This window comes from Muntiacus reevesi, chromosome 16 (genome assembly GCF_963930625.1).
Source record: "Muntiacus reevesi chromosome 16, mMunRee1.1, whole genome shotgun sequence".
NCBI classification, from domain to species: domain Eukaryota; kingdom Metazoa; phylum Chordata; class Mammalia; order Artiodactyla; family Cervidae; genus Muntiacus; species Muntiacus reevesi.
The window spans coordinates 15,116,679-15,133,188 of NC_089264.1; the positions used below are offsets into that span (position 1 = coordinate 15,116,679).

General features: G+C 41.6%; 1 protein-coding gene across 1 annotated transcript in view; it reads right to left on the reverse strand.

Moving 5' to 3' along the window:
• EGF (epidermal growth factor) overlaps positions 1-16,510 on the reverse strand; it is an 89,190-nt gene that overhangs the window by 970 nt on the left and 71,710 nt on the right. The window contains 8 exon segments of the mRNA XM_065907230.1: positions 1,248-1,256; positions 1,259-1,352; positions 4,890-5,035; positions 7,991-8,065; positions 8,068-8,150; positions 13,024-13,168; positions 14,496-14,573; positions 14,576-14,617. Of these exon segments, the coding sequence (XP_065763302.1) occupies positions 1,248-1,256; positions 1,259-1,352; positions 4,890-5,035; positions 7,991-8,065; positions 8,068-8,150; positions 13,024-13,168; positions 14,496-14,573; positions 14,576-14,617 (672 nt within the window).

Sequence of the window (16,510 nt, forward strand, 5' to 3'; positions counted from 1 at the left end):
AAGAAGATGACTTTCATACCAAAACATTATTTGCTTTTAGCTCCTCAAGAAAAAGTACTACGTGAGGTACTCCACTACTTTCAAAAATAACAAAACCCTAAGCAACTTTTGAAAATGCCAAATATTTTCATTATCCAGGTTTAACAACACATATTAAAACTACAATAAATATTATATATAGTATATATTTTATATGTTATTAATATATGTGTATAATAGGTAAAATATTGACTGTAGTTTTAATGTTCAATTCTGAAGTATACTTTAGTATCCAGAGCCTTCCTCAAATTAGGAAATAAAGTCATCCTGAATCTGGGTTACATGGCAACATGAATGAGAGGGGGGTTTGGAGTGAGTTTTTCAAAACAAGAATCCAGTGTTCTCTGTACAAGGAAGTTCTAGGAGGAGAACTTCAGTGTATTTATAAAGGGCAAATATCAGAAAACATAAGTGGGGCTGAAGTGCCTCTCATGAGCAGAGAAACTATTGTCTCAAAGTTTATTCTGAACTTTCTAAAGGTTTACGATACAAAGTATATTCAACCTTGTCCTGTGAGTTAGGAAATACGACTATGATATATATCTAAGAACCAAGCCCAAGAAGCTAATCATAATGCAACTCTTGGTAAAAGTATTATGTCAAATCATATCTAACTCCATTTCTACCTGAAGCAGATTGAACTCCACAACAGCCTAAAAATGTGAGTTGATTTTATGGCCCTTCTTCTAGGGATCTGACTGGATTTCACAGAAGCCAGGCATCTGGCTGAGGGCTAGACCCTAATAAGACTTATATAGTCCTCAATCCCTAGGAGAATCCCCAGATCCCTCAATCCCTAGGACAGTCCACAGATCAAGTTAAATTCACAAGAACCCTTTATTCTAGAACATGAAACACATTTTCTTGGGGCCATTTGCAATTTCGCTGGAGCCCTACTGACAACAGCCAGTATAGATCCTAACCCCAAGGATGACCTCAAACTCCAGTGTAATTCAGAATAAGGAGGCACTCACTGTGTGCTTGCTTAGAAGGATCTAGCAGGCTGCTCTGTGGCCAGAGTTTTGAGTGAATGTGGTAACCTCACATAAGACAGGAATCTGGTCCAAATATATTTCTCTAAGCTCTATGGCATTCCAATACAGCCAGTTGCTCACATAGCTTATACAATTTCACTATTGCTTCTGTGCATAGATGAGATTTTCCACACTCAGGGAAATGTCAAGATCCAGATAAAGATACTCATTCACCAGGATCCGGGGGGAAAACTGGCCAATACCCGCTGCCAGGCCTTCCGTGAGGGCCTCGGGTGGACTCCCATTCCCGAGGTTTTGATGTTCCTTTACAACCACGAACTGCAGAGAACAAAAGGGAGAGAAAAAACACTGTCAAAATTCATAAATTATCTCAACATACATTAAGTCTATGGCTTTGTAATGTTCATCCTATAGGAGGGGAAAGCCAAAAGGAAAGCCCTATCAACTTTGTTTCTCTGGCTAGTGAAGGGTTCAGTTTTCAGTGAGAAGCCTTATGTTACTCTCTATTAAAGCAACTAGGCACTACTAATACCTTTATTGAAGAATCTATTCTAATTCTGGAATCCCAACTTTTAGGCCATGGATCCCAAGGGACTACTTTTTCCCATAAGCAACCCATAAATCTACAAGAGGTCTAAGAGTTGCCCATAGACCAGATAAATAACGCCTCTTACATGTTTCTGCTCCAACTTTCCAAATATATGTGTAGGTGCTTAGTTAATAAAATTCACCTAAATATACTAAGGTTTGAATAATTTGGGCTCATTAGTGACTAATAAGAACTCATAAATGCAGCTACTATTTTTCAAGGATCCATGAAATGTCTTCTTATGCTTGAACAGCTTGGGAACCAAAATTCTAAAAGACAGGTCCAGAAAACAACATTATTTCTCTTTGGTCAACAGAATTATCATTTCTGTCATTGTTTGTACTGTCCGCATTTGATTGGGACTTGCAATGCAGGCTGACCAGAGTTAATTGGCTCACATTCACAAGAGATGAATCAACCTGCAATGCAGGAGACCCCAGTCCAATTCCTGGGCCAGGGAGATCTGCTGGAGAAGGGATAGGCTCCCCACTCCAGTATACTTGGGCTTCCCTGGTGGCTCAGGTGGTAAAGAATCCGCCTGCAATGCGGAAGACCTGGGTTTCATCCCTGGGTTGGGAAGATCCCTTGGAGAAGGGAACAGCTACCCACTCCAGTATTCTGGCCTGGAGAATTCCATGGACCATATAGTCAGCGGAGTTGCAAAGAGTCAGGCACGACTGAGCGACTTTCACTTTCACACAAGATAGATTAGAGATTAAAGTATTAATAGGTCAAAGATAAAAGGAAAGAAAAGAAGTTACCCCATGCCCCAGGATGAAGGATGCAGTTTGGTCAAATCCTTCCTTGCCAATCAGTAACCCAGCAGAGAGGATGCCCCTAAGACTCTGGTTGATTATGCTCCATTGGTTCAGAAACGGGCCCGCTACATAATGAGCCCCTAACTCAGAAATGTAGTGAAGAAAAGAAAAAAAAGTTTCCTTGATCATATTTCCTTTTTAGAAAAGTATAGGAAAAATAATGAATGGTTGATAAGGGAAAAAAATGTTGGTGAGAGAATGGTGAATCCCCTGAACACATTTTCATCTTCTTATTTTCCACAACTCTAAGCATCCTTGCCATCTCCTCCTCATCAATAGTCTCCTGCAGTAACACAATGCAAAATTAATACATGACCCACTGTTTAAGGGCACATGCCCATTTTTCTAACTGGAGAAAGGAATGGCAAACCACTCCAGTATTCTTGCCATGAGAACCCCATTAACAGTGCAAAAAGGCAAAAAGATATGACACCAGAAGATGAGCCCCCCAGGTCAGGAAGTGTCCAATATGCTACTGGGGAAGAGTGGAGAAATGAATGAATGAAGAGGCTGGGCCAAAGCAGAAATGACACTCGGTTGCCTGGCTCAAGCCAGACTTCAGCCCTCTGCACTGCAAATTTTCCAACCTCATGCCTCTCTGCTAGAAGAACATAGGTTCCCGGATTCTGGCCTGGGTTGGGGAAGGCAGCTGATGGAACCAGATTTGTTTCTGCTGCTTCTCCTCCTCGTTCGGGTGCTCCCTCCCGTGCTCACTGATGCCGGCAGCAGCAGTTGGTATCAAGATGGTTCTGACCACTGTGGATCAGCCTCTCACCATGGCCCTGTGTCCGAACGCTGCTCACAGCGGCAAGTGTCTCTGAGTTTTTAAAAATACGATGAAGTAGAAGGAACCGCTGAGCTGAGCTACGGCTGGGGCTGGTGCACTGGGAAGACCCAGAGGGATGGGATGGGGAGGGAGGCGGGAGTGGGGATCGGGATGGGGAACACATGTAAATCCATGGCTGATTCATGTCAGTGTATGACAAAAACCATTACAATATTGTAAAGTAATTAGCCTCCAACTAATAAAAATAAATGGGAAAAAAAAGAAAGAAAAAGAAATCAGCTATTGTCATTGCAGCCATGTTCCTTGAAAAAAAAAAATAAAAAGAAGATACACACAGATTGCATTTTTCCTTCTCTCCTATGATTTAAACAAAATGAACTAAACTTGCTACCTAAAACCTGAAGAAAGTACCATATAGACTAACAATGAAATCAGGGTAATTAAGGATTCCACGAGTCATGAAGCTTCAAAGATCTGAGGACATTTCTGTAACTAGATTCACTCAGAACCACACATTTAGGGAATCACTAGAAACAGAAGGGACCTTACAGACCATGTAATCCAAACGCCTTGGAGTCCTGATGAGGAAACAGGGGTTAAGTGATTTGCTGAAAATGAGCCAATTGGTAGAACAGTATAGTCAGAATTCTCATTTCTTATTGCATTTCTGTACTCAAGTTCAACCAAAAAATAAGTACACATTGAATGCCAACAATGGGCAAAGACAGACAGTTGCTTGTCGGTCAAAAGCACAGCCACAGGAAAGCTATTCTCTGAAATACATATGAGGTAGAGGCAGGAAGATGCGATATGGGAAGGACTCCAAGTAATGCCTTTGACCCTCCAAACCCCCTTAATAAGCTTGTCTCTATGTGCCCACAGGTTTCACTTCCCCATGGGCCTGCCATATCCAGCTTCTTCCACAATATATACCACAAATGATACCAACAACACACATGTGTCTCTGAAAGGATCCTGGAAACGGAAATCCCAACCATTGCAAGAGATCTTATCCCATCTCTGCCCTCTAGTGTTCTAAGATCAGTGACTGAAGAGGATGATCTATGAAGCATTTTGAACTTTGCAGTTACTATGCTTTTTGGAAAATATACAGGGTTATCAGACAAAATACAGGATACCTAGGAATATTTGAATTTAAAATTGAACTTTCAGTATTAGTACGAATTTAGCTAGGTGTTCTGTATTTTTATTTGCTAAAGCTGGCAAACTCTTTTGCTGCTGAAGGTTAAGGACTTAAAATATGTGTAAGAAAAGAAGTTTTAAGAAAATTAGGAGCATAATCTTCAGTTTGTAAGACATCCATCTGAAAGGGATCACCTAAAAATTGGGAAAGACTTTTCACAAACACATAAAAAGCTAAGTTATAGCAAGAAAGTACATGATAGAAAAAAGGATCCCATAAATATCTTGTGCCTTTACATTATGGCACTAGTTTAGCTTGTCTGATTAATTTAGGACACAGTTCCCCCAGCCCCACTGCCCACCCAGGACCTCCCAGTTGTTGTGGTGTTGGGTAATATTAACACCAGCTGGAAGTTATAATAGGTTCCAGTCTCTCTCAACTCAGCAAAGAATGAGAAAAAATGAACTGGGGTTAATATAAAGCCAATTTCTTGCTTCATGTACTTTGGTTACATTACCCAAGGTTGGGGGCAAGAAGGCATCCCAACCTCGCCATCTGCAGGCCTGCTACGGATCACATCTCTGCTCGGTTCTTCACAAGGATTCTTCGGATTTTTCAATAGCCGCTTCTGAGTCCTGCAATAAAGCCAAAATGTGAGACGATCTCAAAACAAAACACTAGCTCATTCAGTGATGGTCAGACAATTACTTTTGTTACTGAAATTTAGGTACCTAAGATGCATGAGAGAAGAGAAGCATTAAGGAAACTAGGAGCATAACTTCGGGTTTTAAAGCCTTCTTTCCTGCATTATTTTACAGATTATGTTTCACTGTTTCCAAGGTACTGTGAGAAGGGAGGAGGAGGGCATGGGAGGCAGGGGAAGTCATGCATGCATTCATGGATATATCGACTGAGTACTAACTACATCCTAGGCCTTGTCCTAGTACTGGAGACATAGCAATGGAAAAACAACAAAATCTCTGCTTCAATGGACTTTGAATTTGTAGAGAGGGGAGTGCCTATTTTAGAAACACTATCACAGCAATTGTGTGACATACACACTATTAGCTCCATTTTACTACTGAAGCCAGTGCGGTTGGAAGATAGTAGTGATGTACCCAAGGCACATGGCTACCAAGGGCAGCCCAGGGGCTAGGTCACAGTGATGGGCCAACTACACAGGGGCACGTGCCATCTACCTCTATAAGGATTAAGTCACGAGCTGCTGAAACTGCTGACCTTCAACACCCCCTGAAAGGAGTTCAGGGTGAAGAGCAGAAGTGAAGCACTCTGTGCTCTGGGAAAATCTGGCAGGACACATCTTCAGAGAGTTAAAAATTTTTTCAGGAAAAGATTTTATGAACCAAATTCTTGCATCTCCTTGTACCTAGAAAATTATTAAAATTCTTCATGGTGATGTTTGCTCCTCATGACTAGCAATAACCTTCTGCAAAAAATAGGTGCTTGATCACACATACTCCCCCCACCTTCACCAAAGTCACATGTATTCTGACGTTCCCCGCTACCTCTTTGGAGCAGTTTCTCAGAGCTATCTGAACTGCTGTTTCCTGAGCTGTAATCTTCATTTTGCTCCAGATAAAACTCAACTCATAACTCTCCTCTTGTGCCTTGCTTTGTTTTGCTTTCAATCAACAGATATAAAGCCTAGGCTCTGTCCAGGTCTATGCTAGGCATGGTGTCATGCCCTAGGGGAGGGGGTAAAAGGAAAGGAGATCTAACAGGGACCCCTGTCCTCAGAGCCCACCCTCAAGAGGGAGAGAGACAGGTACATCACATCTGAGCAGCCACCTAAGGGGAGGCAATGAAGGAAAGGTGGTGGGGAAGACTCCAGCCAGCCTCGAGATTCCCAAACAGCGCAACTACCTCAAGGCAGATGGCAGCTCAGTTCCCTTTGGGAGTGCAACCCTCAGCCACACAGGCCTGTCTGCCCATCTGAAAGTGAAAGCTGCTCAGTCGTGTCCAACTCTTGGCGACCCCATGGACTTTAGAGTCCATGCAATTCTCCAGGCCAGAATACTGGAGTGGGGAGCCTTTCCCTTCTCCAGGCGATCTTCCCATCTGCCCATCTGAGGAAGGGCAATAGGAAGATAAGGGCTGCTCTGGAAGCCCATCCCAGGAGCTGTGAATTCCATGTAACAGATGGAACCCACTGGGAAATGGTGTGGGTTATTATTTTTAGTCAAAGATATCAAGGAGAACAATTGAAATGATTAATATACACAGTTCCAAAGTTTCAAGGTATAGTTTGTGGAACATACTCCTTCCTGTTGATTTTCTTATAAAGCAGGCCTTTCAAGAAATCAAGTTTCATGAAGTAATTACATTACCATACTTTTAAAAATTATTTAGTTTCACAAATAGCCTTTTCAGAGATACACAAAACAAATAGTGTTTGGACAGCTAATCTAAATAAGACAGGTAAGACTGATACAAAGGGAGGAATAACTGATTTCATCTCTTTAAAGAATATTGCTTAACACACCTAACTGACAAACTCAGTGCTGGAGTTGTATTTACTGGTATACATCAGTGATGTGGCAAAATTTAAGTTGGCAATTTTAATTTGATCCCAGGAGAATCTTACTATGTTATAGTCCACAGAATAAGGAAAAAAAAACCAACTTAATAATTATAGTAAATGTGGACTTAAGTTTCTTCCTTCCATTTTTTTTTAACCAGTATTTGCCAAACATCTGCTTTTCTTTTGACATTCTGTCTAATGGATGAACAGCTGATTATTCAATATTCTGTCTACAAACATCCAACATATTGATTGAACACTAGGCTAAAAAGTACAAAGTTTACTGACGGATCACTGAATTAAAATGTCAAGTTTTTCCCCATGAATCCTGTGTCTCAAGATAGAAAAGGGTTTGGAATGTGGGACTCCGTGGGGAAGCTTACGATTCTTGGAAAATCATAACAATAAGAACAGAAAGCATTTATTAAGCCCTAAATTAGCCAGACAAGCTACAATAGTGCATAAAATGCTTTTCAATATTGAGGACAGTAGATGACACTGGCCTACTTTTTAAGAAAGTGGAAAATAAGCAAACAATGTGATGCCCAATGTAATGGGTTGGTTTCTTTTTTTTTTTTTTGTAATAAATATGTAAATACTATTATTCCACAGTTCTAAGCTTTTAATTGGAAATGATTAAAAACATAAACTCCAAGAACCAGAAACTTCCTTCCAATTTAGGGAAGATACTGATTTTCTTGAATAGAAGTTAGTATTTTGTGGGAAATCAACTCAATGGACAGGACTTATGAAAAATTATAGTTATGCAGGCTGGGGATGGGGTAAGGGGAAGGCTGTGATGCTAAAAGAAAAAGTGGAACATAAAAATGTATGCTGTTAAATGACCACCCAACAAACTACATCGGTCTGTGTTCAAAGACTGGAAAGGAACAATAAAACCACTGATGTTTTAGAGCAGCAAACTGCTGGGTCATTTTTGTTTTATTTTCTTTTCTTTTTACTGTTCTTCCAGTTTTTAAGTGAAATAAGTATGTAGAAGAAGCTCATCTCCAAGAGGCCCCGCGAGGAGCTCGAAGGAGGCAGAAAGTTCCAGTGGAAGCAAAATCACCTGTGGCAGTGAGCTCCGCACAGCCCCAGGAGCAGCAGGAAAGCCAGCACCACCACGCAGACAGCCCCCGGGCTGATGCTCGCTGCTGCCCACGGCCGACATGGTGCAGATCCCACCCACCGCAGGCTGTGTACTCACACCACTTGCCGGTGTAGCCTATGGGACAGCTCTGACAACACACAAACAGAAGTCAGCAGTGAGCCATGGCCAAAAACGCTCATATTTTTGTACTCACTATCCAATCATCTCTCAGCCTCTACACTTCAGCCTCATATTTTGGGAAGAATATGGAAAATCCATCAAGGGTCAGTTGCTGCTGTGTTCAGTCACTCAGCTGTGTCCCACTCTTGCAACCCCATGGACTGTAGCCCACCAGGCTCCTCTGTCCATGGGATGTTCCAGGCAAGAAATACTAGAATGGGTTGCCATTTCCTTCTTCAGGGCATCTGCCCGACCCAGGGATCGAACCGTGTCTCCTGCACTGGCAGGCGGTTTCTTTACCACTGAGACGCCAGGGAAGCCAAACGGGTCAGTTGAAAGCACTCTGATTTACAAGTTAATGCAGCATAGACTTCCCCATTGGTCTGTCGGCCCTGGGATTGACTCGCGGTTATTTGCATACCACCTCTATAAGGCACTGCAGAACACTGATTCAAGATCAATTTCTGTTAAAAGAACAACTGCCTCTCTCTAAGACCAACACAAAGCAACCCTGCCCTAGGAGCAAAGGGAGTTTTCAAACAAATGTTTGGCCAGGTTGCAATCAATATAAGTCAAAGGAAGGAAGAATTTGAAAGCAGAGTCTTTTACTTGAGACCAGGTTATAAAAGAATGTGAGTAGCCTCTGAACAGGAAGCAGAGGAAACCATTTTTCTTACTTTTTTTCTTAAAAGTCATAGATCCAAAAGGTCTCAGTGGTAACAAGAAGCACTTACTTTCTTCAAGAGAGAAAAACTTAAGAGCAGGGAAAAGAGGCATTCACCAACATCCTACTGTTTATTAGTGAAATTGTTACTGGGTTATTGTTCGTATGGGACTTCCCTGGTGCTCAGACAGTAGGTAAAGTGTCTGCCTACAATGGAGACCTGGGTTCGATCCCTGGGTTGGGAAGATACCTTGAAGAAGGGAATGGCTGCCTACTCCAGTATTCTTGCCTAGGGATTCCCATGGACAGAGAAGCCTGGTGGGCTACCGTCCATGGGGTCTCAAGAAGTCCAAGACACAAGACGTGACAGAGTGAATAACACTATCAGCAACCAACACATGCTGTGAACTTTTATGTGGAAGTAAATGAAGCGATGCTGCCATCTACTGGGAATGCATGCTTCCAGAAACTCTCAGGATCTTGAGTAGAATTTATTCTTTGAAAGAGCATAAACTTTAAAAATAGTCTGTTAAACATTCTGTGATGCTCACTTGTTAGGCATTGCTTCCCCTAGGCCCTGGATCTGCTAACTATATACCCATGCCCCCATTTTATTCCAGAAGGAGATGAAGGAATGAATACACAGAGTACTGACATCAGTCCCCATGATGGGAAGAGGCAGCAAGGGACAAGCTTTAGATGAATCATGCATCTACTGCATGGATGAAGCCCCAGAAGAGATCACAAGTCTAGTCCTAGCTGTACCTTGAGTTAGTCATAGGAGCTTTGGCAAGTCACTTTCAGAGACAGAAGAGAAAGAAACTAGCTTTTATTATATAATTTATGTTTCTGATACTGGGATAGTTAAACGATAGCATCACCAACTCAAGGGGCATGAATTTGAACAAACTCCAGGAGATAGTGTAGGACAGGGGAGCCTGGTGTGCTAGTGTCCACGGGGTTGCAAAGAGTCAGACACGACTTGGCAACTGGACACTGGGCACTTTTGTTTTGTTCTCAATGGTAGATTTCCATTTTACAGATGAGGAAAGTAAGATGCAGAGGAGTTACACAATTTGTACCAGGTCACACAGCTAGTGAATGGCAGTTTTGATTCAAGTGGTTCTCTGATTTCAAAGCCTGTATTCTTTCTACTACATTGGGCCACATCCAAAAAGAGTTTTAAGTTCCATGCACCTCTGTTCTTCTAGAACTGACTCTGCAAGAGAATGCATGATCTGAGTATAGGACCCACGGAGGACCATCCAGTTATTCCTGGCTTTCCTGATGCTGTTTTAATTCTAGCTGTCCTTGGTTATACACATTTACTATTAACACCTAGCAGTCATTTTTAAACTGGTGGATATTAACAGGCCACACCTCTGATCCTCCCAGAGGTCGTAAAGTCTCAAGAAATAAGTCACGCACATGATAAGAGGTCTGGAGAGCCTAGCAGGCTGTAATATCAAAGCCTTTCAGCCTTATAAGGCCCAGAGCAATCAGCCGGCATTTCACAAGGGCAGGCCACACATCACTAATTTTTTTAGGTTTTGATTAATTTTTATCTTACATTAAACAGAAAATTTCCTAGCCGAATAAGTTTGGTTCCATGGTCAAACAATTTCAAGTTCTGAACTAAACAAAGGTCAACAAGACTTTTTCACATGTTGTGGTGATCATGAATCAAGAATTGAAAGCTAGCGAATGCAGCATTTCTTAAACTTGGCCACTCAATCCTTTTCTCATGAAACATTTCACAGCATCATAGTTCTGGCAACTTGGGCTGAAGAAGACCTGCCCTAGAGGCTGTGGGTTGGTTCAGAGCCAAACCAGAATAAATGAGGACCTCTTCTGTGCTCAAGCGGTTTGGAGTCCTCTGAGAACCCCCTGAGCAGGGGCCCTCTGAGGAGGCCTGTGGGTGTGGAGACTTCCAGTTCTCAAATCCTCTGCATCCCCAGGGCAGCTGGGAGTTCCTAGATGTGGGAGGGGAGCTTCCATTGCCTCCAAGCAAGGGAGGAAGAAAGTTCCTTTACTAGCCTGCTCACAACTTTGTGAACAGTCTCTGGGCTTCCCTGGTGGCGCTAGTGGTAGAGATTTCCCCTGCCAATGCAGGAGATGCAGACGACCTGGGCTCAGTCCCTGGGTCGGGAAGAGCCCCTGGAGGAAGGCATGGCAAGCATTCTGGTATTCTCGCCTGAAGAATCCCATGGACAGAGGAGCTTGGTGGGCTATGGTCCATAGGGTCGCCCACAGTTGAACGTGACTGAGGTATCGTAGCACTCATGCATACATGTGCAGGATGATGCCTGTAAGATGCTGCTAATAACCTCTGGGATGGGAAGCACTCCCTAGAGATGTTTTCTTTTTATGGAATTAAAAAAATACAAGGTGAGGTCATTGGAGCATGGAAGGACAGAAGGGTTGGACATCTGATAAATCCATGTTTTTATTAGATATAGAATTCAAAACCAAAGTTATGATCCAGATTAATGGGAATTCTGGCGATATTTTAAATATTGCTTTTGATTAAAGGTGCTTAAATTTAAGTGTTAGATCCAGTTTGTCATTTTGTAGCAACTAGTATTTAAAATATTACTAGAGGAATATGATATTTTCATCAGGTTTTAATGACAGAAACAAAAGTAGTGTGCTAAGGAGTTCACAAGTCATTTAATGAATTGGAGCTATCAGTTCCAAGTGAAATTAATGTGCTAGCTACAATACATAATTCTGCAATACCCTTCTTCTTATAATGTCTTTAATAATCCAAAGTTAAAGTGTCAGAAAGAAACATAAAGCATTGCTAGGATAATTGTTTTCATAATTTCATTTTTGGGAATAATAAAAAGCCATGAACAGATGAAAACAATTTGATACTTATTATCAAAATCAAGAATGATTATCATCAAGTACTAAATTTATCTTAGGTTAGAAAACCACAGCAGGAAATATGCAAACAGATTTCTACTAGGACTGAGTCATTTTTGCTAATATTCACAAACATTTTCCACTATTTTTGTCAGGATGACGTGATTTCTAATGCAAGGCCATATTCTTCATCACAGAATATAATTTATTCTAGTAATTTAGATTATGTTTCTACTAATTATTAATAATAATCAAAGCTTTTAAGCTGATAGCATCTACTCATGAGGATCAAAGTATTCTCTCCATCATTAGGCACAGAGAAAATTATCACTGACTCAGGAGGCCAGCCAGAAGAGACCTATTTATTTTTCAGTATCTACCCATCCCCTCAGATTGCCTTCAGATTATAAAAGTTACTAAAAGTAAGATTGGATACAGAACTAGATCTTCTGGGTGGGGTTTTACCAAAGGCTGAAGGGAACGGGTTCTGAGCGAGTGTGGTGGGAGCACCTCCGAGTTCCAGGGCGTCCTTGAACACCCTCTTCAGGTTGACACATAACCCACCCAAACCCTCATGGGGACAGAGGCAGAGCAAAGGCAGCCGGGGCTGCCTTTATCAGTTGTCAACAACAAAAATGTAAATACCAACTATTAGGATGTAGAGGGAGAGAAGTGGAAGCCCAGAGTGACTATATGTAACATTTTTTAAAATTTAGAAACAGAACATTGATGCTCCCCATCTATTTGGCAAAAAATACAAGTTTTAAGAAATTCTCTCAGTTTAATTCCCAGACTGTACCAGTAGTAACATCAAGTTATTAAAGTCAGAGGGAAAATCACCCAATTCCTTAAATTTTATATTTACCACTGACAGCTGGGGTGTGTGTGAAATATTCAGAAAGAGTGTAATACACACATTTTACATATATATATATATGCAAATACAGATTTACATATATGCGTGTGTGCTCAGTCATGTCAGACTCTTTGCGACCCCATGGACTGTAAGCCCACGAGGCTCCTCTGTCCATCTCCAGGAAAGAAAACTGGAGTGGGTTGCTACTTCTTCCTCCAGAGGCTCTTCCCGGACACAGGCACGGAATCCGAGTTTCCTACATCTCCTGCACTGGCAGGCGGATTCTTTATCTCTGCACCATGTGGGAAGCCCAGATTTACATACATAAATTACATATATTTTTCATTATGGAAAAGTTTAATTATAGAAAAATCTCAATATAAATTTTCTGAATTCACTAAAAGTTATGGGCTGCAATATCACATCTCTGCAGAAAAACAGTTTGACTTACTGGCAGGCGAACAGGGCGTCAGTGCCAAAATATATACAGAGACCACCATTGAGGCAGTACCCTTCATAATTTGGGGAACATTCAGGGAAACGATTTTTCAGAAAATTGTGTCCATTCTTCCCAAGGTGAGACGGCGGAGTAGAGTCTAGAAGAATCAAAGGCATTTCTTTTACTTTCTGAAGTGACTGGAGTCTTTCAGATATCAACATCAGGAACTAGTTTCTGTGAACAATTTGTCACATGGAACAATAATTTCACTCTCTTAACCAGACTTTATGGAATTTGCTACGGAGTCAGCCATTTTGCTTGAGTTTCAGCATTATTTGACATGAAGTATATTTTGGAGGCAAGAAAGAGAATGGTCACTCCTAAGACCGCATGAACCCTGAGTACAGATCTCATTATAAAAGCCATCTGTCATCCATAAAAACACACCATGTAAAACAACAGCTAGCTTAAGAGGGTCTCACTGAACAACTATCTCTCTTCATGGTTTATAAACCACCCACCACTATACAGTCCATTACCCCCAGTTCCCTGGGAGTCTCAAAATTTTATCCCACAGGATACTTGCTTCTGAAAGCAATTTAACTTTCAGGGGAGCCCTCAAAGACAGGACTAGCAACTTTGACAGAGAGGAAATGTTACCATAACAGAGGGGATGCCCAAGTGGAAAAGTCCCTTTTGTTGAATGGTTCACTGTTCTTTAAAAGAAAAACATTAGAGTGTGTAGCTGACTATATAAATATTAGGAGTCTTTCAATACCTCTAAGAAGAGCAAATTGTTTGAGAAAATAATATACTAAAAGACCAGAGCCCCAAACAAGTGCTGAATTCTCCTTTTTCAGGATGTTTTCTGCTTGCAGAGCTGAGATGGGTAAATGACTGGCAGTGAGTCAGGTGATTCTGGCTTTTGGTGTCTATGAAGCCAACTCCCCCGCCACCCTCCTACCACCCCTCCCCATGCTGGAATGCTGATAGTGAGAAGATACTGCTCTTGCAGGGGGGTTCGGGAAGCAGAAATGGACTATAATTAACAATTTTAAAAATTCTCATTCAGCTCAAGAAATACTGACTTTTTAAAGTAATACTTTAAAATCCTTGAAAGTGATTCAAAATGCCAGAAGTCCAGACATCCTCCCCAACCTGTCTCGCCCTGCCAAGTTCTCCCAGCGGCCCCCAAAATCAACATTACAATCAGGACATTAGCTGAAGAGTTAAAGAGAACCACCTGTGTTCTCACCTACATTGCATTGTGAATAATAATAAAGGATTTATTCCAGATGCTATTAAATTAAGAAAACTTGGACCATTTCATTCTCAACCCCATCATCAATCTAATCAGGAAAGGAAACTCACCAGCCTGATTGAACCAAATGATTTCTCGAAGCTCTAATGAAAACACAGTCAAGTAGAGATTTTTTTTTGGAATCAAGTCCCTCCCCTTGGATCCAAACCACACACCAACCTACGAGGGCAAATCTGTCCAGGCTCAGACAAGTTGCCAGCACACGTGCAAGTGTAGTTTCCCTCCATATTTGTGCAGGTGCATTTTCCCCACAGCTGTGCACGCCCAGGCGGCACACATCAATATCTGCCAGGAAAAAGGAGTAGGAAAGAGAAAAGTGAGGTGCAGAGGAGATCAGAGGCTCATGTAGTAACTGAAAAACCCAACATTCTGGAAAAGAAGCATCTTCAATTTGTGTCATGATGCATGTTATCAGAGCCCTGTACATCTTTAGATTCAAAAATTATATTATCCATGTTGGAAAGAGAGATGAACTGGGTCCCTGGGGTGCATACCCAGGCAGGTAAACTCCTGATGTCAGGCTGGAAGCTTCCCTACTGTTTGGAAGGAAAGGAAACTTCCCAGCACAAATAGCTCTGTGGGAAAGTTGGAGATGGTAAACTATCTCTAGGTAAACGTTTACAAGTTCAGATCCTATTAAATAAAACATTTTTGCTTTTTTAACACAGACATAAATGAAATCATCTCTTTCTTTCCCAACTACCCATCTTTTCTATTCTCAGTTATCACCACCGTAACCTTTAGATCCTTACTCTCTTCAATTTTCCATTGGTGTAAGAGGAGTAGCCTCCCTACATTCCCCGTCCCATCTCTCCTCCACTCCTCTCCTAAACATCAGTGCCACATTGATCTTCCCCAACCACATCTCCCATCATTGCACCACTGACTCAAATGCCTAATAAAACGTACTCATGCCCCCAGGTTCACCCAAAATAATACTTCCTCCATGAAGTCCTTCCCAATACTTCAAACATGTATTCCTACCTACTCTAAACTCCCAATTCATTTCTGGTTCTCTTATGATGCACATCTTTCTTCACTACTTATCACAGCTGCATTGATTTTAGATTATATTCTAAAGGTGGGGGACAGTGCAGAGAACAAGAACAAGCTCAGCGTTTCTATGTGGCCTGAGGACTCCATGCCAATCAGGCAGGCTGGGCCATAATGCTCTGCTACATGAAAGGAGGTATGTGAGTAATAGAGTGGGAATCCAGAGTATACTGACTTTAAACATCCAAGAAAGTGTACCTTCCTTTTTCTTCAAAGTAAATGAAATATAATGCCTGTTTGTCTAAATTATCTATGAGCCTGTTTAATTAGAGCAGTGACATTTTCCTGACTGACAGCCAAATATGTGCTTAAAAGAGCATTTACAGATGTTTGTGGACTCCACAAAACTAATCTGATAAAGGTCTGATTTAAATCAACCAGATCCAGAAAATTGGTAGTTATGACTGATACTTCATCTTTAACCTCAACATGTGGGGAGAAAGCAATGCCATTTCAGTTTGTTATCAGGACATCTGCCCCTCACCGTGAAAAGATTTTCATGTTTTCAGAAGGAAAAGAAAACACTGGAAGAGACGTTTTAAAGCTCCATAAAACCTGAGATAACTATTTTACTGGGCCAGGATGGCTTCAAGTCAGGTCTTCACTTGTACAGTGATGCTGTGCTACTGACACTTGGAATGGTAAATGACATCCAGTAAGTGAACTCCCAGCCCAACCAGTCACACCCAGACCTTGGCAGAGGATAGCGATTATGACAGAGGTCTTAATCATTTGTTGCTTATATTTAAATGTCAGTGGCTTGACCTTATCAAGAGCCAGCCAGTGAATCCTTTCATAGAATCTTCACACACAGCAGTGACCTCCAACAAACCCATGTCAGCTCTGAAGTTCACCACAGTTCAGCTGCCAAATTCAGTGACAAAGAAAATGTTGCCCGGTTCCCCCCCATCCCCGCCCCCGATGGCTCAAAGTACGGAGTATTGATCAGGTACTGATGTCACTCAATCCCCAGAGAAAGAACTAGAAAGGCAGAGGGGAAAACAACCTCTGCAGAGTGTAGGCGCTAAGTCGTGCGGTCATGGCCAAAGGGCACGGACTTGACTATTTACCAAGAACTGAAATATGTCAGTGTGAACAGATCACACAACTCCCCTTTTAGACTTA